The 26,688-nt window shown below is 38.3% G+C and overlaps 1 protein-coding gene across 14 annotated transcripts in view; it reads right to left on the reverse strand.

Annotated features, from left to right (window-relative positions):
• Reps2 (RALBP1 associated Eps domain containing protein 2) overlaps positions 1-26,688 on the reverse strand; it is a 231,754-nt gene that overhangs the window by 48,851 nt on the left and 156,215 nt on the right. For all 14 annotated transcript variants that reach the window (NM_001359102.1, NM_001290633.1, NM_001359103.1 and 11 more), the window contains one exon: positions 10,993-11,054. In NM_001359102.1, coding sequence (NP_001346031.1) covers positions 10,993-11,054 — 62 coding nt within the window. The remainder of the gene's footprint in view (positions 1-10,992; positions 11,055-26,688) is intronic.

Consider the following 26,688-nt stretch of genomic DNA (forward strand, 5'->3'; position numbering starts at 1 on the left):
GATTTCCCCACCCATGGCGGCATGTTGGCATGTCTACTGGTGTTATCATTTTTCAGGTCTTGTTTAGGCAGACACATTGGTGAGATTTCAAGGGTATAGCTTCCCTGCCATATCTAGAAAATACTACCATGAAGCCGATATCCTGGTCTTCTGGCTCTTACAATCTTCCTTCTCCCCCTTCCGCACTGTCACCCCAGCCTTAATTAGTGTGGGAGGTTGTACTATAGATGTATTTGGACTAGACATCACACAGTAAGTTGTTCTCTACATTTGACCAGTATGGCTTCCCATAATGGTCTCTGCTGAAAAAAAAAAAAGTTCCTTTGAAAGGGTAAGTTCTTAGAATGTAGTTAAAATTATACTGGTTTAGGTATGTTGAAGTAGTAGGATCTCTAGGTTCTGTGGCCTCATCAACCACTGGCTAGGTTCACAGTGTCAGGCATGATTTCCCTTCTACCGAGAAGGCATTATATCCAATTAGACTGCTGTTGGCTACCCCCAGGAAATAATGCCACTATTATATCCTGCCATTTGCCTTTGTTGTGCTCCATCCGCATTACAAATGGATCAGACTACTGATCCCCTTGGCAGTTTCTATTACTAGGAATGCTAGTCTCCAGGGAGGAGGCTTCTGGGTCAGAACCAGCTCAATTCCTCTAAGTTCTATATTCAAAGTAAATAGTGTCTTCAGCAATAGAATTTTACCTTCAGTCTCTGGGAGGCAACCAAGAATAACAGTAATAGCCTTATTGCTGTTACCCCTCAGAATACTGCTTTGAGAATCTATAAAACATTGTACTTAATGAGATAACCCAGATCAAAAGTCAAACACGGTATATTCCCTCTTACTTGTGAATCTTAATTCCAAATTTTTGGATGTGAATATATAACACAGAGTAACTACAGCTACAAAGAAAGTAAAAAGGAACACTGAGGTGGGGAGGAGATCTATGGAGGGAATAGTAGAATACTAGTGCTAAGAAGGAGGAAATGAGAAAAAGGTGAGGTAAGGGCCTTATCTGGGGAGGAGGACGTGGGAGTGGGATAAATAACACTAAGGATGTTTTTAAAAGCCTTAAGGAATCATATAATCTCATGTTTATTTAAAATCACCTATTTTACATATAAGCATATGTCTGTGCATATACATACTCTGTGTGTGTGTGTGTGTGTGTGTGTGTGTGTGTGGTTTAGATGAAGCTATGTCACTTGGGATGACATTGCTCCCAGAGATAGTGAAAATCCTCCTTTTGCATTATTGAATAAAAGATAGATATTAATACATATTAATTTATGTGTTGAAGACTAAAAATTAAGCAGTGGAATGTACTTTTGAAAGCTGATAAATACGTCAATTTGAAGAGTGGTAAAATGAAGGAGTAGGCAGTGGTGTCTCGCTGTGTATCTGACTAGCCTTTTCTCTGTCTTGTTCCAGCTTTGGCAGAACTTGAAATGGCTAATGGTGCGGCTGAGAAGGACTCTGAAAAGCCCAAGACAAAGGTGGTTTCCTGCTTGCAGCCTGCCAGCCTGCAGCTCTCTGTGGGCGGTCTTCAAGAACATCTGAAATTTCTGACAAGCGCCCATGGATGCGTGGGTGCAACTGCTGCTGAGCACAGCACAGCCATCCTGGAGTAACTCCACAAATATAATCACACTGGCAGGAAATGTTCCAGCAGACTTAAAAGTAAAGTGTATTGCCACATATCACTCACAACTTGATGTTTGTGGAGATGAATAATTAGATTCTCATCAACATTATAATTGCTGCTGGCGGTGTCACCCCACATACCCACCAATCTCTAACTAGGAAGAAAAGACAACAGAAAATTGTCTAAGGATGCCTGGATTCTTTACATTATCTCAGTCATCCAGTGCAGGTAACTAACTCCAGTGTACTGTATCACTATAAAATATACCTTGGTCTTTCATAATTGTAGCTGAACAAGCTGGATGTTTACTTAGCTTTCTAACTAACCTAACAGCTGTATTTCAATCTTAATCATACTTAATGGTTACTATGCCTTCAAAGCAGCTACTGATTCTGAAATAGCAGGTCTGGATTAAGATAACTAAGTTTTTATAACTGGATTTTATAGGCAGGAAAGTTGAATGGCTCAGTGGTTAAGACTGTGTACTATTCTTGCAGAGGATCCAAGTTTAGGTCCCAGCATACACATGGCAGCTCAGTCTCCAATAACTCCAGCTCTAGATGATCCCTCACCCTGTTCTTGACGTTGTGGGAACTTGATCAAACCCACATATAGATATACATAATTAATGATAAAATATAGTTCTAAAACTGGGTTTTCACTGTGAGACAGAAGTCACAAGAGCAAATACACAGACACACATCTATGTATGTATGTATGTATGTATGTATGTATGTATGTATGTATGTCTCAGGACCTCCTGCACAGCTGTTTCTTACATTAGGATTTTCCTGTACAGTAGAGCTCTGTATCCTTCAAACATCTTAAACAGAAAGGTTCTCCTGTTACTTTAAAAGTCACCTCACTGTTCACCTTCCTTACTGCCTAAGTTTCTTAGTCTAGAGATAAAAAAGATTAAGATGGCAGCTTTTTCCCTGCCTTCACTTCTGGTGCCATGAGGAGCATTTGCTCTGAGAGAGGAATCCCTAATTCATCAACTAAAATACTGATACAAAACTTAAAGGATAGTATTTGACATACACATCCATTTTTTTCCTTATTAAACATGGTCATGTGAATGCATGGCTTTATCACAATTGCCATAAGAAATTTGCCATGAAAATATACTAGTCCAGCCAGGAATACACAAGCCGCAGGAGCAGTGGAGCAGCTGGGACAGGGTCCTTCCAGCCTCCATCTGCACCCAGGAGCTAGGGCTATTCCGCAGGTCTCCCAGGCTTACAGGCCCACAGGAGGGACAAGCTCAAGCCAGAGACAGCAAGACCGACTAACACCAGAGATAACCAGATGGTGAAAGCCAAGTGCAAGAACCTTACCAACAGAAACCAAGGCTACTTGGCATCATCAGAACCCAAAAAATTCTCTCACCATAGCAACTCCTGGATACCCCATCACACCGGAAAAACAAGATTCAGATCTAAAATCACTTCTCATGATGATGATAGAGGACCTTAAGAAGGACACAAATAACTCATTAAAGAAATACAGGAGAACACAGATAAATAGCTAGAAGCCCTTAAAGAGGAAACACAAAAATCCCTTAAAGAGTTACAGGAAAAGACAATCAAACATAATCTCATGCATTCTATCAGACAACTAAGGCTGATCTTCAATAACAACATAAATAATAGAAAGCCCACATACACGAGGAAGCTGAACAACACTCTACTCAATGATAACTTGGTCAAGGAAGAAATAAAGAAAGGAATTAAAGACTTTTTAGAGTTTAATGAAAATGAAGCCACAATATACTCAAACTTATGGGACACAATGAAAGTGGGGCTAAGAAGAAAACTCATAGCTCTGAGTGCCTCCAAAAAGAAACTGGAAAGAGCATACACTAGCAGCTTGACAGCACACCTGAATGCTCTAGAACAAAAGTAAGCAAATTCACCCAAGAGGAGTAGACAGCAGGAAATAATCAAACTCATGGCTCAAATCAACCAAGAAGAAACAAAAAAAAAAACTATACAAAAAAAATCAACCAAACCAGGAGCTGGTTTTTTGAGAAAATCAACAAGATAGATAAACCCTTAGCCTAACTAGAGGACATAGAGACAGTATCCAAATCAACAACAACAACAACAACAACAAAATCAGAAATGAAAAGGGAGACACAAAACAGAAACTGGGGAAATACAAAAAAATATATCATCAGATCCTACTACAAAAGCCTATATTCGACAAAACTAAAAAATCTGAATGAAATGGACAATTCTCTAGACCGATAACAGGTACCAAAGTTAAATCCAGATCAGATAAATTATCTAAACAGTCCCATAACCCCTAAAGAAATAGAAGCAGTCATTAATAGTCTCCCAACCAAAAATAAAGCTGAGGACCAGATGGGTTTAGTGCAGAGTTCTCTCAGACCTTCAAAGAAAACCTAATACCAATGCTCTTCAAATTATTCCACAGACTAGAAACAGAGTAAACACTAACCAATTTGTTCTATGAAGCCACAATTACTCTGATACCTAAACAACACAAAGATCCAGCAAGGAAATAGAACTTCAGACCAATTTCCCTTATGAATATCAATGCAAAAATGCTCAATAAAATTCTCACAAATGGAATCCAAAAGCACATCAAAATGATCATCCAGCATGATCAAGTTGGCTTCATCCCAGGGATGCACGGATGGTTCAATAAATGGAAATCCATCAACATAATCTACTATATACACAAACTCAAAGAAAAAAACACATGAACATTTCATTAGATGCTGAGAAAGCATTTGCCAAAATCCAATACCCCTTCATGATAAAAGTCTTGGAAAGATCAGGAATTCAAGGCCCATACCTAAACACAGTAAAAGCAATATACAGCAAACCAGTAGCCAACATCAAACTACATGAAGAGAAATTTGAAGCAATCCCACTAAAATCAGGGACTAGACAAGGCTGTCCACTTTCTCCCTACCTACTCAATATAGTACTTGACTTCCTACCCAGAGCAATTCAACAACAAAAGGAGGTCAAAGGGATACAAATTGGAAAGGAAGAAGTCAAAATATCACTATTTGCAGATGATATGGTAGTATACTTAAGTCACCAAAAATGCCACCAGAGAACTTCTAAACCTGATGAACAACTTCAGCAAAGTGGCTGGATATAAAATTAACTGAAAAAAAATCAGTGGTCTTCCTCTATTCAAAGGATAAACAAGCTGAGAAAGAAATGACTGAAATGACACCCTTCATATTAGTTACAAATAATATAAAATATCTTTGTGTGATTCTAACTAAGCAATTGAAAGATCTGTATGTAAAGAACTTCAAGTCTCTGAAGAAAGAAATCAAAGAAGATCTCAGAAGATGTAAAAAGATCTCCCATGGTCATGGATTGGTAGAATTAATATAGTAAAAATGGCTATCTTGCCAAAAGCAATCTACAGATTTAATGTGATCGCCATCAAAATACCAAATCAATTCTTCATAGAGTTAGAAAGAGCAATTTGCAAATTCATCTGGAATAACAAAAAAAAACAGGATAGCAAAACCTATTCTTGACAACAAAAGAACCTTTGGTGGAATCACCATCCCTGACCTGAACCTGTACTACAGAGCAATTGTGATAAAAACTGCATGGTACTGGTACAGTGACAGGCAAGAAGATCAATAAAATAGAATTGAAGACCCAGAAATGAACCCACATACCTATGGTCACTTGATCTTTGACAAGGGATCTAAAACCATCCAGTGGAAAAAAAGACAGCATTGTCAACAAATGGTGCTGCTTCAACTGGCAGTTATCATGTAGAAGAATGCAAAATGATCCATTTTTATCTCCTTATACAAAACTCAAGTCCAAGTGGATCAAGGACCTCCACATAAAACCAGATACACTGAAACTAATAGAAAAGAAAGTGGGGAAGAGCCTGGAGCACATGGGCACTGGGGAAATTTTCCTGGACAGAAGAACATCAATAGCTTATGCTCTAAGATCAAGAATTGACAAATGGGACCTCATAAAATTGCAAAGCTTCTGTAGGCAAAGGACACTGTCAATAGAACAAAATGGCAACCAACAGATTGGGAAAAGATCTTTACCAACCCTACATCCAATAGAGGGCTAATATCCAATAAGAACTCAAGAAGTTAGGCTCCAGAGAACCAAATAACCCTATTGAAAATGGGACACAGAGCTAAACAAATAATTCTCAACTGAGGAATACTGAATGGCTGAGAAGCACCTAAAGAAATGTTCAACATCCTTAATCATCAGGAAAATGCAAATCAAAACAAACATAAGATTCTACCTCACACCTGTCAGAATGGCTAAGATCAAAAACTCAGATGACAGCAAATGCTGTCGAGGATGTGGAGAAAGGGGAACACTCCTCTGTTGCTGGTGGGATTGCAAGCTGGTACAACCACTCTGGAAATCAGTTTGGCAGTTCCTCAAAAAACTGGACATAGTATTACCTGAGGACCCAGCTATACCAATCCTGGGCATATACCCAGAATATGCTCCAACATGTAATAAGGACACATGCTTCACTATGTTCATAGCAGCCTTATTTACAGTAGCAAGAAGCTGAAAATAACCTAGATGTCCTCCAACATAGGAATGGATACAGAAAATGTGGTACATTTACACAATGGACTACTACTCAGCTATTAAAAATGATGAATTCATGAAATTCTTAGACAAATGGATGGAACTAGGAAATATCCTGAGTGAGGTAACCCAGTGGCAAAAGAACACACATGGTATGCACTCACTGATAAGTGGATATTAGCCCAGAAGTTCGGAATACCCAAGATACAATTCACAGACCACATGAAGCTCAAGTAGAAGGGAGACCACAGTGTGGATACTTCGGTCCTTCTTAGAAGGGGGATCAAAATACCCATGGGAGGAGATAACAGAGACAATGTTTGGAGCAGAAACTGAAGGAAAGGCCATCCATAGACTGTTCCACCTGGGGAATCCACCCCATATACAGTTATCAATCCCAGACACTATTGAAGATGCCAACAAGTGCTTGCTAACAGGAGCCTGATATAGCTGTCTCCTGAGAGTCTCTGCCAGTGCCAGACAAGTACAGAAGTGGATGCTCACAGCCATTCATTGGACTGAGCACAGGGTCCCCAATGGAGAAGCTAGAGAAAGTACCCAAGGAGCTGAAGGGGTTTGCATCCCCATAGGAGAAACAACAATATGAACCAACCAGTACCCCAGGGACTAAACCACCAACCAAAGAATACACATGGAGAGACTCAAGGCTCCAGCTGCATATGTAGCAGAGGATGGCCTTGTGGGACAACAATGAGAGGAGAGGCCCTTGGTGAAGGCTCGATGCCCCAGTGTAGGGAAATGCCAGGACAGGGAAGCAAGAGTGGGTGGGTTAGTGAGCAGGGGTAGGGGATAGGATATGGGGGTTTTTTGAAGGGGAAATGAGGAAAGGGGATAAAATTTGAAATGCAAATAAAGAAAATATCTGTCTTAGTCAGGGTTTCTATTCCTGCACAAACATCATGACCAAGAAGCAAGTTGGGGAGGAAAGGGTTTATTCGGCTTACACTTTCCACATTGCTGTTCATCACCAAGGAAGTCAGGATTGGAACTCAAACAGGTCAGGAAGCAGGAGCTGATGCAGAGGCCATGGAGAGATGTTCCTTACTGGCTTGATACTTGCTCAGCCTGCTCTCTTATAGAACCAAGACTACCAGCCCAGAGATGGTCCCACCCACAAGGGGCCTTTCCCCCTTGATCACTAATTGAGAAAATGCCTTACAGCTGGATCTCATGGAGGCATTTCCTCAACTGAAGCTCCTTTCTCTGTGATAACTCCAGCTGTGTCAAGTTGACACAAAACTAGCCAGTACAATATCTAATAAAAAATTTTAGAAATACAAATAAAAGAAAAGAAAGGTTTGTATCACATCCTGAATACCATGTATATAATATTATGGGTAATTTATTCAGTCTAATAATGAGACATTATTAAAATATGTAGTTATTCTCCATTTAAATTATTTCTGGTGGTCCTATTCACTAAAATAAATAAATAAATAAATAAATAAATAAATAAATAAGAGAATCCTAGTGAAGGAACTTAAGCTATTGAAGCATCAGGTCATCCTTAAGGTTAAAAACAAAACCCTTAGCAGAGTGTTGACTTATAAGGCAAATGCAAACTCTGTGGATGGTGTTTCCCTTATTTTATATGTGATCTAAAACATTTAAACTCTTACTTACCACTGTTCTATGTGAAATGGCTTAGTCTAATTGCCTTTTGGTTGCTTATGCTATGAATAATTTGATTAAATATGAAATAAAATTAGATCACCTCCTCTGGAGTGAGCCACACCCTGGTTTCTAGAAAATGAGAAACCAAAATACCTGATTCTTTCTTTACTTAGCACTCCTATATCTTACCTATACTGAGAAAAATACAATACAATATTTGTTTCTTTGATGTTCATATCACTGTGGTACTTGGTATAAGACAAGCCAAATAAATAGCATCTTATGCTGAAAAACTGTTTTGGTTTTGGTTTTTCAGTGCTGTGGACATAATCTATGACGTCTGTATATGCTAACCAAGCGCTCCACTCCTGAGCTCCATCCCCAGCCCTAGGTATACTTTTCTTGTATGTGGAAGCATTTCACTATTGGTTTGTTACATGCTTTTAAAGATAGTACTCCTTTGTAGAAAATAAAACATTGTCCTGTTTACTACAATCTTGTCTTACTCATATTATATAACATAGAATTTTTAAATCCAAAGAATTAGGAATTTTTAAATCTCATTTAGAGCTACTAATAAGTGGAATCATTTAAATTACACCAGACTCGTTAGTTTCTTCTCTAGGTGTCTGGTGGTGTTACTACAATGTAAACCTCAGAAAAGCCTCTATGGATATATTTCCATAGTCAAGGTCAGATTGATGGTCCATATACAGCAAAAAAAAAAAAAAATCAAAACCATTTAATAGAGCAAAAGCAGCATTCAGAAATGTTTAAGTTCTCTATAATAAAATCTGCTATGCATCGATAAAAATGATCTCATGAGAGAGTGAACAAGAAGGAGCAGATTCATGAGGAAGAAAATGAAACAAACTGAAAACTGGGACAATTTGAAAATCCCAGCCAAAGCACAAGCGATCAGCTTTCACTTTAAATTCTTCAAGGGAGGGTATTCATGTAATATGTAGAAGGCAACTTTAATCACGTAATATACAAATGAGGTAGCAGATGAGAGCAATTTGGCAACATTCAAGGCAGGACTTTAATGTGGATGTTTCAGTGTTTCCTAACCACTAAGTCCTTACAACAGAAATAAGTGTTTTCGATATAAAAAGAAGGTCAAAAAAGCTAGGAACTTGTCAGCTTTTACAAAACTGACCTTTGTTTTGTGTTTTATTATAGGACTTCAAAGCCTTTGGTGGGTTGGTGTGCACTGTCAATCTCCTGAAGGAGTTAGGTAAAGCTTCTTGCAAATTCATTTTATCACAAACCCCTATTAATGTCTCCCAGATTGTTTCATCCCAGGTAGCTTTGGAAACACTCTGATGTCACATGCACATGGCTATTTAGCTGTTTCTAGTTTGGCATGGCACAAAATTAAATACAACCACATGTTTATTACCCAGGACTTTATGTATTATATAGATGTGTCCCATTTACAGTGAACAAAGGGAAGTAAGAGGAGGGAAGTGGTCTGGGGATTTTCTGCCTACATTCCTTACACACCTGGTCCTGTAGTCTGAAATCTGGAAATTGGAGCTTAATGCCCAGCTCAGCACTTATGTCTTTCTAGGAATCTGGTAAACAACAGAGCAGACTTATTCATTAATATAAGCTTGAGAATTCCCAGTTCTCCCTGTCAAATTCTCTGTCATTAACTCCCAAGCAGGCAAGATGCTCTGGGCAAGCAGCTCAGATAAGGACAGCTAGTAGCAGCAGTGCTCTCCAGATAAGCATCCCAGAATGCTTACTAATGAATGCTATTGTGACCAAGTCCAGGTTTGCTGTAGATACAGAGTGGGAGTCTCAATTTCTCTGTGCCTTCTGCAAGAGGCTGTGGAGAAAGTCTCAGTTACAAGTGAGCACGACAGATCTACCACCCGTCTTGATGTACATTTAGATACTTAAACTCCCAGGATTGAGAGAAAGAGGGCGTAAACACTTCAGTTTGGGAAGGGCTCTACTATTTACTAGGTATGGCCCCTTGGTAACTTGCTTAAAACTGCTATGTTCCTTGCCAATTAGACAAAGAATAATATTAGCACCTACTTCATAATAGTTTGGGGAGATAAAATTCTGCATTAAAAGTGACTAGTGCAATGCCTGCCCTGATGCAGATGCTCAATTAACATAGCTAATTTTGAAGGAAAACATATTATAACAAAGGAAACACTTGGGCTAAAACTAAGGTTTGACATTAGACAAGTAGCAAGGACTCAATTACCACTTCTTAACAGATCAATTTCTCTTAAAGCCAGTGCCAAATTCTAGAAGAGGAGTCTTCACTTGTTTATATGCAGATCAGGAAGAACTAGGCTCTTTATTACCCTTCAGACTGAAGTAAAAAGCCTCACAGTATTTGTATCTCCTGGTTGCATAGTTGCTAGAGAAATTGTCTGAAGAAAGGCTATCCAAATGGTTTCCAAGACTGATCCTGAGACTCATGACATGGAAAAGTGTGGCCTGTTCCACACAGAGCAACAAAATAGAAACCTCGACTCTCCATGGCCATCTCCCAACATTTTTCACCAGCAGCTAGAAGTGACCTACAGCATTATGTATACCACCCCATGGGTTTGCTGCTCCCTCTCATTTCCAAATCTGGATGGGGAAGGCCATGGTAGCACACAGACAAAGGTGGCACAGTGAACTGACAGGGAAAACAGATTCTGAATACACACTCTCCCTTTCCAGCTTTCAGTTTATTAATCTGAGTGGAAAGGGCATCCTTAAGAAAAGTATTATGGGCCCAAGCCACAGCATGGGCTAACACTCACTGATTTTCAGTATATGTGGAAGTAACACATCTCCTACACTGCCACTAAACATATGGCTACTCGGGCTGCATGTATACAGAACACCTGTGTCCCCTGACCCCAATTACAGATACACCGTCTACTTCTCTTTGTGTAGAAAAACCACACACAGCTCTTAAGAGCCAGAACTGAAAGTGTAACTGTTAGCTAACAAAAGAAACTCCCTTTTCCACATGAGGAAGTGGAAGTCATTCCTGAGTTAGGAGAGATGAACTGCTATTTTCTTAATCCAGAAATTAGTTGGAGACTCCAATGCAAAGTACCATATTGGAAGGACAACAGTTTGCAGAAATCAAATATGTCACCTACCTGTGTTGGACACGGTCTCGGAGGAAGTGCCGGTGGTGGGGGTAACAATCCTGAGTTAGCAGCTAAAAAAAAAAAAAAAAAAGAATACTGTTAATTACCACCTTTCCATAAAAAGATGAAAAAATGTATTCAACTAATAATGTTGATGGCATTTAACATGTCTGTGTTTATTAAATCCCTTTGAAGGCTTAATTTTTCTATATAAATGCCTATACTATTCACAATGGCAAAATTATATTATAATGTGTGAATGTGTGTATATATATATATATATATATATATATATATATAATGGAGTCTTATTTAATAATAGAGAAAAATGAAATTATATGCTGAAAAATGTGTACAAACAAAGATCATAATATTAAGTGAATAAGCCAGACTCGGGAAGAAAAATAGCATGTGTTTTTTTCTCATTTACGGATCCTACATTATATATAGTTACATAAAGCCATGAAAGTAGAAAGGACACTAAAGAGAACAGACCTACCACAAGGGATGAAAGGGAAGGGGACCAATGGGAAAAAATGGGAGGGGCAAATAGTCAAAGCACATAATATACTTGAAAGAATAAAATTGTCATATAACATACAATGAATATATTCCAATAAAAAAAGAATGTGTGTTATTTCCAATCACTTTTTCATCTTCATGGTACCCAAAATTCAAGTATTTATGAAGGTGGTGAAGATTAAGACAGGATAAAAAATAAGGAAAACTTTTTTTTTTTTTAGCAAAAGACTGGATTTCACATGGAAAATGTGGTCAAGTCTTTATTCTGTTGTTATTTGCTCATTTTCAAATAAGCCAGATTCAAATAACTCAGGCCAGAAAGAATCTCCTTTTGGTTCTCGTATTTCTCACTAGCTTCCAGTCACTATTGCTCATCAGCTCGGTGCGTAGGCTGCAGTGAAGAGGGGCCTGGACTCAGCAGCTCTACCACCTAGGAAGAAATGGATTGACCAGCACAAGAAGAAACCAAAAATGATCAATTGGCTTTACTGATTCCAAAGATTTCTTTCTTTTCTTCTCTCCTATTGTTACTGGCAAGGATAACTAAATATGATTCTAAAATAATCTGGCCACATTAGAAGGATCTTTTGAAAGAAAGTTGAAGTGTAGCATTTTCTTTAATTTTATGAGATACAGAAAATTCCTTCGCTGAGGAAAGGAAGACCATCCAAATTCTAACTTAACAATGCAAACAAACACCTGGTATGGAATTATAATTAGAATCCATGATCACACACACGAAATAAGTTTAGAACCATACAGTGTCAAATTAAACCACATTCTTTATAGACTACTCTGAAAACACCAGATCTATATAACTGTACATAGTTTATTCACAAGTCTGTGATAAATGTGCTAATATTAGACAATGTTCTGTACCTTAAAAACAAGAGCCCCCTACAAGGCTCAGGCACCATCATGGAAGAGAGGACAGAAAAGACTGTAAGAGCCAGAGGTTGGGGAGGACTGAGACAAAACTGTATCTTCTAGACACAACAGGGTAGCTGCACTCAGGAACACAGCAGCAGCTCTGGTTGCTGCACAGGACTGCACAAGCCTAAGCCAGTCAACATTCCAGCATGGGGGAGGAAGAAGGTCATGAAGAGCAATTGACAATCCTATATGGCTTCTAGAGGGCAGAGAGCCTATTTTCCTTAATATATGACTATTGGTAGGTCCACCATGCTCCAGTAGATGCCCCCACACCCAAAAACATTTGGGCAACACACATTAAACTCACCGGGTTATTAAAAAGAGGGGGTATGTGAAGTTGGGGGAGTGAGATAGATCAGGGAAGAGTGGGATTAAATTTGATCAAAACACATCGAATATAATCATAGAATTAATAAAAGTATTATATTGTTAAAAAGAAATTATCATAGTATATCAAGAGCATAAATATTCTTGTACTTTCAAATGAATTTTGCCTTTCTTGATCAGACAAGCCAAAAGATGGAGCTTGGAGCTTTCTATAGATGTAACTCAGAATAATGTCACAGAAATGTTTATTTTTGGCTAGTGCCTGGATACAGTACCACCAAGTGTGTCCACCTGGGATCTGCTCTTCATTACAATTTTGAAAACAAATCAGTGGGTCATAACTTAACAGGGTGGGTAGGAAGGTTTACAGCCATGAGGATGACCTATCGCAGAGCCCTTAAAATCCTCATGGGCTAGGCCTTTACATTACCACCAGTTACTTTTAAAACAAAACAAATAGACAAGCAAAATTTGTACGCTTTCTAAAGAAAATGCCAAGCAATAAACAGTGCAGTTATCAAAGAAGACTGCTCAAGAAATGATTAAGCCATTTAAATACATTGACTCAACTTCCCGCCAAGATGAAGTATGAAAGAACACATATCCTTCACCCAGCTGAAGCAATCAAACCTAGAAAAACAAATGAAACAACAATTTCCATGATACTGGGACAAAACACGTAGGAAGAGTTTTGGAATCACAAGAAAATTAGGCAAGATGGTGATCCCTGAGAGAGAGGAAACAGAAAATAGGGGAGCCCTATGGCTGATTCCACTTGCTATCTTGGCGTAGAAAAATGACATAAATCCAGATCCAGGTCTGAATATGCTGTTTTCCAAAAAAATCATTAATCAATTTTATTAATTGGTTTCACTGAAAATTGGCCCAAATTTTGAGTTGTAAAAATTGAGATTATTCACAATGTAATCCTAAAATGAACAAGGATACATACTTGTAATCCCAGCACTCAGGATCTGAGGCAAGAGAAGTATCACAAGTCTGACGCCAGTCTGGGATACTGATAATGAGACCTTGTCTCAATTACGCACTTGTGTGCGCTCGCATACACACACACAGTATGAGAAATTATGAAAATTCCCATCTATTCTTATTTTGATTTTTTCTATGACAACCTGATAGTGAATTTTAACTAGCACTGCAATTGTATCCACTCATATGATAATGTAATTTTTTATAATGTGATAATGTGCTAAATGGCATTATGAATTTTCTAACATGAAAGCAAGACCTAATTCAAATTGCTCAGATTTTTCTATCTCCTAGGTAAAATTGGATAATATTTTGTTTAGGATATTTTGCAACCATATTCAGAGGTGACACTGACAGTCATGATTTTCCTTTCCCATATGACCCTTGGTTACACTTGATGTAGCTGGAAAGCATCCTCCTATTCCTTATTTTTCTGGAACAGGTTGTAGAGAGTAAGAAATGTTTTCTCAACTATCAAGTTTAAACTTTCCATCAGAGACATCTGGAAGGTGTTTGGTTGGTTGGTTGGTTTGGTTTGTGTGCTTAATTTGAAGGAGGAAGATCCACTTCCTATCCAATCTTTGAGATAGGAAGACACACCTTTAATCCAAACCTTGAGAAAGGACAAATCACCTTTATTGTGGTCTAGCCTTCTGCTGGAAGCCTATCTAAGGATTTGGGAGAAGGAAGCTCTTGCTCTTTGCCTGTTTACCCTCACTTCGCTAGCAAGTTCATTTCTTCACTGGCATTAGAGGTTACTTCTTCCGGATTCCAGCATCTACTGAAAACCAGCTAAGACTTCCAGCCTCGTGGACTGAGCAACTACTGGATTCTTAGAATTTCTGTTCGTAGGCAGCCATTGTTATATTAGCTAGACTACAGCCTTTAAGTCATTCTAATAAATCATGTTCTATATATACACAAAGAGATTCATTCTGTAAGTTCTGCAACTCCAGAGAACTTTGACTAATGGAACAATCCTCTATATCATGTGTTTGTTTTATATTTCATTAATCTTTCACTGACATGCTTTGGCCTTGCCTTGTTTTACTTTAAACTGGTTGCTTAGATTGTTGCTTTATTGCTCTTCTCTTTTTATACTGAGATAGAATTATAAATTTTATTGTAATTACTTTTTATTAAAATCTCCTAAGTTTTACATGTGATGATTTAGTGTTTAAAAATATCCTAGCTGAGATGAAAGGATGGTCCATGTAGAGACTTCCATATCCAGGGATCCACCCAATAATCAGCATCCAAACGCTGACACCATTGCATACACTAGCAAGATTTTATTGAAAGGACCCAGATGTAGCTGTCTCTTGTGAGACTATGCCGGGGCCTAGCAAACACAGAAGTGGATGCTCACAGTCAGCTGGTGGATGGATCACAGGGCTCCCAATGGAGGAGCTGGAGAAAGTGGCCAAGGAGCTGGGGGGATCTGCAACCCTATAGGCGGAACAACATTATGAACTAACCAGTACCCCGGAGCTCTTGACTCTAGCTGCATATGTATCAAAAGATGGCCTAGTCGGCCATCACTGGAAAGAGAGGCCCATTGGACACGCAAACTTTATATGCCCCAGTACAGGGGAACGCCAGGGCCAAAAAGAGGGAGTGGGTGGGTAGGGGGTTGGGGGTGGGTGGGTATGGGGGACTTTTGGTATAGCATTGGAAATGTAAATGAGCTAAATACCTAATAAAAAATGGAAAAAAAATAAAAATAAAAATATCCTAGTTCACGGGGTGGTAGTGGCACACGCCTTTAATCCCAGCACTAGAGAGGCAGAGGCAGGCGGATTTCTGAGTTCAAGGCCAGCCTGGTCTACAGAATGAGTTCCAGGACCACCATGGCTACACAGAGAAACCCTGTCTCGAAGAATAAGAATTAAAAAAAAAACCTAGTTTCCATTCTGATTTCTTGATTTCTTTTATGATGTTACTATCTATCTTGACTGAGTCCTGAGCTTTCTTTATTAGACGTCTATTAATAGCAAATTTGGTTATTGAAATACTATCTTATCATAGCATGTTGAGGATAGAATTTCACTGTCTTTCAACTTCCACTATCATAGTTGAAAAGTCAACTGTCAGTTACATCATTGTTCATTAGTTATTAGCTTTCTCTCTGGCTGTTTTGAAGAACTCTCTCTTTGATACTCTGAAATAGCAAGCTTTCCCCTTACCTGCACACACCCTACTTTCTTATTCTTTTCTTACCTACCTGAGGTTTTATAGAACTTCTCAACTATGTGGCATCCAAAATTAACTTTGGACAATCCTCAGGACAATTTTCTAAGACTTATTGTCCAATTAAGCAATTGTCTTTCTAGCTATACTTATTACACTATGAACCCAGTCACTAAAGTTTAGACACTAAGTATTTTGTTATCTTGCTTTTATTTGTTGTTTTTTGTTTGTTTGTTTGTTTTGTTTCTGTTTTTTGTTTTTTCAAGACACAGTTTCTCTGTGTAGCCCTGGCTGTCCTGGAACTCACTTTGTAGACCAGGCTGGCCTTAAACTCAGAAATCCACCTGCCTCTGCCTCCCAAGTGCTGGAATTAAAGGCCTGTGCCACCACGCCCGGCTGTTTTGATAATTTTTTGAAACACAATCTTTCTATATAGCCCAAGCTGACCTTGAACATACTATATAGCAGTTTCAAAGCATCCATTTTTCATGCTTCAGTATCCAAAGTGCTAGAATTACATGCATGTACCATGGCACCTGACTGATTTTAACATACTATATATACTCAGTAATTCTGTTATCTGAATTCTTTATATTTCCTATTTATTGCTTCTGCTGATTCTCATTGTGTTTCATTTCCTAATATGGCTGGTAACCTTTGAGATTGAACTCATCTCATTGTCTGTGGTAATACTTGAGGTCTGGGTAGTGGGTCCTTTACTTCTCTTTTGCTTCTGCCAGATACATGAGGGTACTACCAAGAGGCAGAAGTGAGATTAAGTCTGACCTGAGCATATACTAATATTTTTGTAATATATAGCAGTTTGAATAGACACAACTAATTTTACTCTTAACTCATTAATGCAAAAGAGAAACAAGTTGTCCAAATGTTCTTTAAATTTAGAACTCAGAAAAATTAGAAAAAAAAAATACTAATAGGTTACTACATAAATTTGAGAAGACCATTTAGTATGAAAATGCATATTCTTTAGATACTGAGACTTTTTCAAATCTCTTCCCTTCTAGTCCCCCAAAAAATGATATCCAAAAATTAAAAGAATGTTTTCCAAGAAATCTGATCAACCAAGAAGATAGATCAGAAGATACAGATAGATAGATAGATAGATACATAGATAGGTCGATAGATAGATATCACCAACAATGTTACCCTGCTACATAATTCTATTATTTATGCCCACATTTGGCAAATCCCATCCATTTGTTCATATATTCTATTAGCATACCTCTCATTCTTAAATATAATCAGGTGATTAAGTATTACTAGGTATCTGTATAAAATATTCAAACAAAGTACAGAATAAATAATAATAGAAAAAAATGATTTCAAAGAGGCTTGACTTATACTAGGAGAAAACTTTAAATTATACATTATTAGCATAATAAAATTAATTCCAGAAATACTTAAATGATTACTATATACTAGGCACTGTTTGGGGTGCTACAAAAATACTAGTGGAGAGGCAGGAGCTGAAAAAAAAACTTTATCCCTATAAATCTTATATGCTGAGAAGATAAAAATAGAGGGTGTGAGATGAAATCTTAAGTAGAATTATCAAGTAAAGTTGCAATAAGAAATGCTGTTTAGAAAGATGAGATAATTGGAAGCTATTGAAAAAAAGAACATTCAGAAAATTAAAAAGCACTCAGAAATTAAAATATGATAGCAGAAAGTGAAAGCTCAATAGAAACTTTCAAAGATAATCTCAGGAAATTTCCCAGAAAGTAGGGTACTATTCAAATAAAAGTTCTACCAAGAGACAGAAAATATAAAAAGGGAATCAATTAAATGGTTTAATAAATTTTTCCAGAAATGAACAGTTTGAGCTTCTAAGTTAAATGGGCCCACTGCGTACCTAACACAATGGAAGAAAACAGAAGTATGACAAGACACATTATCACAAAAATACTAGAATTAGAAAATATCTACATGTTTTTGTCAGGGAATGGGAGAGGAAGGCAGGCCACATACAAAGTAACAGATGTTCAAAACCTTTTAGAGTTTTTATGTGCCTTTAGAACCTAGAATTCATTGAAACAATTGTATCAAAATTCTAAAGAAAATTTACTTCCAAGTGATGGCTATATATTTGCACTTTTATTGTGAAATGTCCTCCACAGGCTCCTATTTTGGATCACTGTCTAAAACTGGTGGTAATGTTCTGGGAGCCTGAAGACTTGAGAGAGGAAATAGGTCACCAGTTCAAGCCTTGAGATTTTACAGCCCAGTCTTACTTCCTGAACTCTCTTTACTTCTTGGTCCATCTCAAGGTGGGGTTAAGGTCCAATTACCCACAAACTTCAGCACACCTTTCCCACCATAATGGCCTGAACCTTCTAAAGCCATGAGCTCAAATAAACCTGTTCTCTATCAAGTTGGGTTTTGTCAGGTATTTGGTCACAGCAATACGAAAAGTAACCGATATAGGATATTAACATCAAGAAATGGGGTTGTTGCTGTTGATAACCCTGAGAATGTGCTTTACAACTTCTGGAAATATTCTCAGTAGGAATATGCAAAAGTCTAGGACTGTGGACTAGAGCAGCTCTTGGATAGTAGTCTGGACTTAATGGGCCATTCTGATGGAAGCTCATAAGATGGGAATGGCAGTAGACACACAGACTGTAAAGACTAAGCTCACAAGGTTTCAACAGGGAAAGAAAAGCTCTACTGATACCTGAGCTGAAGGCCATTCATATTACATTCTGGTAAAAAGAAATCTGTTTGCATTCTATCCATGTCCTGGAAACCTAGTGAGGATGAATGAACATGCAACTGACTAGTTTATTTGGGAGAAGCAATTTTAAAACAGTATAATGTTCAAGCTGCGGCATGTTTATTGCTTGTTATATTCATTCTGATTTATAGGGAAAGAGAAAAAAGTGAAGCTTAAAGAAACAGAAAATGTGCAATTCAGTGAGAAAAGGAAGATAAACCTGGTTAAAGTCATGGAAAGAAATGTGAAGTTTGGAGAGGGAAGGTGCTTTAAACTCAAGTAAAGCTGAGAGTGGAAGAACAAGGGGAACGTGACTATAGTTATTCAAATGTTTAACACCATTAAAGTGAAATCTGGACTCTGCAGTGAGAGTAACATAAAGAGCACCTTGAGAGTAGGACCCTACTCATCAAAAGCTCCAATGGAAATCATGTATATTCAATTAAAAACTTTCATTTTGGAGGAAAATGCCTAAAACAGAGCCTTCAAGGTTCTCTACAGGAAAAATAAAGATGACCTGTAGGGGAAAATTTGGCTACGTTCATCCAAGAAGGCCACTGCAGCTATTATCTATGGAAGCCAGACTATAGACTTTGGCATTATCCAAATGCTGCTGGTTTGTAGGCACGCAAATTTCAGAGTTAAAGGGTCACAGAAGTGTGCACCAAGATTTCATAAAACCTCTGGTATCAGATAATGTATAGCAGGGTCTGATTCCCACCATGGCACTTGTAAGATGGCTGTGTGTACAACTATGGAAGTTAAGCATACATTGCAATAGAGATATCAGGATCAAGGTATTGGAAAGATGTCATAATCATAGAACATGCCAAAACTAAATTCCAAGACACAAAGTGTACCCAGTCCAACAGTGATACCACATGTGTTGTAGGCAAAAGAACTAGAGAGGAAGGGCTAGACGAACCCAGTGAGCTCAGGTTACCAAGCATGAAGATTCAGGATTTGCTGTTTATACTGATATATCTAGATTTTCTTTGGTCTGACCATTCTTTGATATTACTCATTATTCCCTTTTGGAATGGGAATATTTACTGTATGTCACTGTATATTGGAAATGTATATGACATGTTTTATTTTTATTTTACAGAGGCTCCAAGTTAAAAAAGAAAACTGAATTCCATCTAAAAAGAAATTTTGGACTATGGACCAGTGTTGTAACTTTTAAGGCCATGAAGATTCTTTAAGTTGAACTGAATGCATTTATATTATGAGATGACCTTGAAACTGTGGATATCATGAGTGGAATATTGTGTTTGAAAATGAAATGTTCCTCAAAGGTTCAATGTTTGAACTCTTGGTCTCCAGGTGGTGGCACTGTTTTGAGATGCTTTGGAAACTCTAGGAGGTAAAGTCTCACAAGAAGGTGGTCACAGGAGCACACCTCAAGATTTTTATAGCTTGGTCCCACTCCTTGAACAGTATTTCCTGGTCTGGAAATGGTGTAAGGAGTCTCAACTATATGTTCTAATGTCCATGAATTCCTCCATGTCTTCCACTCAATGGACTGTATCCTCAAAAACTGAGAACCAAATAAACAGCTCCTCTCTTACATTGTTTCTTGTCAGGTATTTAGTTACAGTGATGAAACAAATGACTCATGCACTACTCAAACTAACATCCTGAACAATGGTATAATTAAAATGAACACTGCATGTATGCTTTCCTGGGAAGCCACTTAAGGGTATGTTCTATCAAAATAAGAGAGAAAAGAGTTAAGGAATAATACAAGGGATATGGATAAAAGAAATCCTATATAGTTGAATGAGTAAGGGAATCCTGTGGTGACAATATGGAGAGATGTCATGAAGAAAAAAGGATTTAACAAGCACTTAAGACCATACATTTATATTTCTCTAAGAGAATAAAATGTATAGAATATTTGATGTGTCAAAAGTTCACAAGGGGAACTATAAAAAAACTGATGGGGTCTGTGATCAAATTAGGGGAAATAAAGTGGAAAAAGAACAAGTTGCATTATTCACTCTAAGATGAACTAAAACCTGAACAAACATAAAGGGTAAATGTACAAACACAAAAAGTAAAATTACTATATGGGGGGGCTGGTGAGATGGCTCAGTGGGTAAGAGCACCCGACTGCTCTTCCAGACTGCTCTTCCAAAGGTCTGGAGTTCAAATCCCAGCAACCACATGGTGGCTCACAACCATCCTAATGAGATCTGACTCCCTCTTCTGGAGTGTCTGAAGACAGCTACAGTGTACTTACATATAAATAAATAAATCTTAGAAAAAAAACAAAATTAAAAAAATAAAAAAAATTACTATATGGTTTAATGCACATAATATAAATTCTAAATATGTATCTAATTGCAGGCTACTTACGGTAGACTATCACCTATCAGTAAGGCTGTATCAAGGCAAAAATCTTGACTGAAAGGTTAAGAAGACATTATATTATTTATTCATTTGTGCAGGGAGACATATCAAAACAATCAACATTAACAATCTTATAGTAGAATATGTTCCCCTAAGTTTGGAGAGGCGATCGACGGCCTGAGAGGAACTCCACAGACTTGTTTATCCCTTAGTTTGGAATGGAACTTCTAGGCTGTTCTCTCTACCATGTCAAGATATCAGAGATGGCACCTTACAAGCTTCTTCCTCCTCTTTCAAAAGTCATTTCTGCTCTTACTTGTCTCCTTACTTCTTGTCCCTCACACCCCCTCTCTCCTCTCTCCTCTCTGTCTTCTCCTCTCCTCTCTCCCTCTTACTTTCTCTTTCTCTCTAGCCCTCTCTCTCTCTCTCTCTCTCTCTCTCTCTCTCTCCCCCTCTCCCTCCTTCCCTCCCCCCCCCCTCTCTCTCCCTGCATTTCTATAAAAAAGCTCTAAAACCACTTTTAAAAAGTCATTTCCACTACCCTCAATCAAGAGAAGGAAAAATTAAGAATGAGCATTCATTTCTCTTTGCTCCAGATGATTTGTCTATGGTACATATGGTTTTTGTAAGGAAACAGACAGCCAGGAATATATGAGTATGCTCAGATCTCTTATCCATCCTCCCTGAACAGCAACCAAATGACGCATGTCTTTGGTTGCTGTAAAATAAAAAACGTTTCCTTATGTTTATGGCTCATGGTGTGAGGTACTTAAAAAATCTCATTCTACCAGTTTAATATCTAATCCATCTGCCTCCCTCAGCACCTAAGCACACTGCCAATGTTTAGTAAGCTCTTACACAATGCTTTAATAACTAGAATTGAACTTAATGAAGAGTCTTCTCTTTTATTTGCAACGTGGTTTTGACTTAAAATTAGATTCAAGTATTTGATCCTGTATGTTCTAATCAATCAAAAAGAAAAAAAAAAAGAAAGAGAGAGAGAGAGCTTCACAAAAAGTGCCACTTTAAAAATACTTCGGCTAAATAACCTTTCACAAATTATGCAAATAATGACAATGTGCCTGTTAACTGTAATGGCACCATCCCTAGAATGGAAACAGAGGTAAGAATAGAAGAGGGAAAATACTTTTCTATACACAATTGCAGGTTGCTTCTAGCTAAGGTGGAACATCAGCTATCAGTAAGGCTTTATCAAGGCAAAAATCTTCATAAGTACAACCAGAAAAAAAAAATGTTGCAAGATATTTGAACCTGTTTCTAATTGTGGTGTGACTCAGCCCATAGTATAAACCTTTAATCCCAAACAATGAAAGTAAGGTTAGTTATTAGAAGGAAGCATCCATGTTTGAAAGTGATGTCTAATTAAGAGACAGGAAAAGTAATGAATCAGAGAAAGATTTGACAGAATAAGGTATATCCAACTCTCACAAGAAGACAGAGGAAAGGAAAGCTACTTAAGGAAGAAACAGACAGCACAAGAGAAAAAGAGTGTATTACAGGAATACAATAGAGTTTGTAGAGAACAGTGCAGTAGAGTTGAAAGAGAGAGTAGAGCAACAGAGAGAGGGAGGAGGAGTCAAGTTTACAGGGAGAGTTTTAACAGAGACACACTGAAGAGAGAACAGGCTACACACAGGTAAAGACAGAATGAGTCTGAGAATGAGAAGGAGCCAGAAAATTAGAAAAGATTGCTAGAGTTAGTTTGAGGCCAAGCAGAGCAATTCACAGGCAATGAGAAAGCCAGACTGAATAAGTCAGTTGGGAGAAGAGTCTGAGCCAGAACAGCTGAGTTGAACCAGCCAGCCAGAGTTCAGAAAGAACTAGAATGGGTGAGTTTTTCAGCAGTGAGTCTCAAAGGCTGGAAACATTCTAGGCCTAGATGAGATTGTACAGATGCTAGAAGCTTCCAGGACCAGGCCTAGGTTAGCAGACGGAGGCAGTAAGCCTCCCAGACAACAATTACAACAGGAGAAGAAAAGTTACTCTTACAAAAAATACTCAAATCATAAAAGCCAGATTTAAAAGTTCAGGTAAATAAATTGTCATTTACTACTAAATTCACATAACATGTTAATAGGCCTCCTCGTTTAAAATTATTTCTTGGGCTGGAGAAATGGCTCGGCTTTAATGGCTAGGCTTGCAACCAAAAAATATAAAGCTAATTCTCTTTTTCTTTTTTTCATTGGGTATTTATTTTATTTACATTTCCAATGCTATCCCAAAAGTCCCCCACACGCTTCCCCACCCACTCCCCCACCCACCCACTCCCACTTCTTGGCCCTGGCGTTCACCTGTACTGAAGCAGATAAAGTTTGCACTATGAATGGGCCTCTCTTTCCAGTGATGGCCGACTAAGCCATCTTCTGATACATATGCAGCTAGAGTCAAGAGCTCCGGGGTACTGGTTAGTTCATAATGTTGTTCCACCTATAGGGTTGCAGATCCCTTTAGCTCCTTGGGTATTTTCTCTAGCTCCTCCATTGGGGGCCCTGTGATCCATCCAATAGCTGACTGTGAGCATCCACTTCTGTGTTTGCTAGGCCCCGGCATAGCCTAACAAGAGACAGCTCTATCTGGGTCCTTTCAGCAAAATCTTGCTAGTGTATGCAATGGTGTCAACGTTTGGAAGCTGATTATGGGATGGATCCCTGGATATGGCAGTCTCTAAATGGTCCATCCTTTTGTCACAGCTCCAAACTTTGTCTCTGTAACTCCTTCCATGGGTGTTTTGTTCCCAATTCTAAGAAGGGGCAAAGTGTCCACACTTTGGTCTTCGTTCTTCTTGAGTTTCATGCGTTTAGCAAATTGTATCTTATATCTTGAGTATTCTAAGTTTCTGGGCTAATATCCACTTATCAGTGAGTACATATTGTGTGCTGACAGAATCACCAGAGGAACAATCTCTAACCAGAGACAACTATAACAACTAACTCCAGAGATTACCAGATGGCGAAAGGTAAAGCTAATTCTCAAATGTATTAAGTTTGATCCTCTGGATCACACCCAAAATACTAACCTTTAACATTTTTTTTATCCTTTTACATCGTTATACTTAGAAATTTCTAGGCAAGCTGAATACATGTTTATAATCCTAGCTAGTTCATGTTATAATCCTAGCACTCTGGAGACTAACCTGGGTCTCCATACATACATACATACATAATGAGTTCCATCCAAGACAGCCTAGTCTAGAGAGTTGAGAGCTTATTCCAAGAAAATATTCTCAGCAAAATAGTTTTCCTAGACATAACTATTTATTAATTTCTTTCTGATTTGTACAAGGCCCAAACAATCAGATAAAGGAAAACGTGTCCTAACTTACTGGATGAAAAGAAAGCATCAGACGTGAATGAAAGCTTCAAGAACAGAAGGACAATTCTGTAAGGGAGTGAAACTTGGAATAACTTCAGCTAGAGAAAAGGAACTCAAGTCCCTACTAAGAATAGTTTATGAAGAAAATAGAACTGTTCAAATTCCAATGGGGAGGCACTCGAAGAAGGGAAACTGTTAAAATCAGTCTGCCAGTAAGAACTAGACTTTTAAGTATCAGTCAAGTACAGAGTCATCTGGGGTCTCATCAGGAAGGACCCTTTTTCTTCTTAACAGTTTCACAAAGTGGCTATTTCACAGTAATAGAAATTGTTCATTCTTTTCTTTCTAGTCACAAAAGTATGTGTGATCTTATATCTATCTCCATTCCATCTCCATTACTCAGTCATACACAGGGATATCACAGCTATACCTATGTACTTAGCAAAAGGATTTCCAGGAGTGCGTTCATAATAATACCTACCTCTAATCCTGTTGGTTGTTCATATGCATGCATCCCCCAAATATAAATTCTATTAAAATCTATATCAGAATGAAACAATTTTGCCAACAATTAAGAGAGATGAATTTTTAATAGATATTTTCTTTATTTACATTTCAAATGCTATCCCGAAATTCCCCTATACCCTCCCTCCACCCTGCTCCCCAACCCACCCACTCCCACTTCCTGGCCCTGGCATTCGCCTGTACTGGGGCATATGATCTTCACAAGACTAAGGGCCAAGAGAGATGAATTTATACATGCTTTATTCAACAAGGATAATCTTATTAACTACGTTTGGAAAAGTGATACGATCAAATTCGATTCTTTCACTTTGTAAATGAGAATATTAAGGCCTGGAGAATAAAAGGATAATGTGAAGTTTACTACCAATTTCACATTTTGAGCCTTCAAGACAGGTAAAGAGCAGAAAAATCCAGGGAGATATGAAGAAGCAGGTAGATGGGGAAGGGGATGTTAAGCCCAGGGAATGAGCATTTCAAAGGGCCTCAGAGTGATTTGAAATGTAAATACATAAAATATCCAATAAAAAAAGAAAAGAAAATTTAAACAAAGAATTAGAAAAAAAAAAGGCCTCAGAGCAAGAATATGCTAGCTCATAGTAAAAGGATGCTTCTGATCATTTTATAAGCCAGACTCAAAAATAAAAGTGAGCTAGTGATACGGCTCAGTGGATGCCTTAGAGTTTTACTGCTATGAAGAGACACCATGACCAAGGCAACTCTTATAAAGGACAAAATTTAATTGGAGCTAGCTTATAACTTCAGAGGTTCAGTCCATTATTACCAAGGTTGGTGAATGGCAGCGTCCAGGCAGGCATGGTGCAGGAGCAGCTAAGAGTTCTACATCTTCATCTGAAGGCTGCTAGGAGAAGACTGGCTCACATGTGGTTAGGAGGAGGGTCTTAAAGCCCATGCCCACAGTGACACACTTCCTCCATCAAGGCCACACCTACTCCAACAAGGCTATACCTCCAAATAGTACCACTCCCTGGGCCAAGCATTTTCAAGCCACCTCAATGGGTAAAAGCACTTGTCATGCAAGCTTGACAGCCTGATTTCAATGTCCAGAACTTACATAAAGGTGGAAAGATGTTTATCCACCTTTCTTTTGATTTCAAGAAAGTCAAGGGCCCGTGAGATGATTCTGTAGATAAAGGTGCTTGACTCCAATCCTGATGACCTGAGTCTGATCCCGGGACTCACATGGTTGAAGGAGAGAACTGACTCTTCCATTCCCCCACGTGGTCCTGTGACCTCCACACATGTTCCTTAGTGTACACAGAGGGAGAGACGGGGAGGAGAATAAATAAATAAAATGTAAAAGGCCCACTTCACAAGAGGGAACCCATGCCTGCCATGCCTGGTCATACAAACCCAGTTTACCAAAACAAACAAAAAAAACATAGTAGGGAAATCGAGGTCCTGGCATGGGAGAAGAGACTTACTACTGTTGTTTAGTTAAAGTGTCATGCATAATGTTAAAATGCCTTCTATACACTTGTGTTTATATTCATAGACAAATAGTATTCTCAGCTTTAGTCAAAGAAGGCTCTCTTTACTATGAATGACCATTAATATGGAGATGCACGGTTGTTCAGGACATTTATGCCACCTCCTCTAAAGCCCAGGAAACACCCCAGATAAACGGTCAAAGAAGGTGAGAGCCAAGGAAAGGGAGAAGGGCTGTGAAATGTCATCTTCTAGGCACAACACAGCCATTGCTGTGTGATGAACTCACAGCGTTTGAAGTTAATGTAAACTGAGTAGTCACAAAATGTGGCCCTGTCAACAATCAGTCA

Source organism: Mus musculus, chromosome X, assembly GCF_000001635.26.
Source record: "Mus musculus strain C57BL/6J chromosome X, GRCm38.p6 C57BL/6J".
In the NCBI taxonomy this organism is placed as follows: Eukaryota; Metazoa; Chordata; class Mammalia; order Rodentia; family Muridae; genus Mus; species Mus musculus.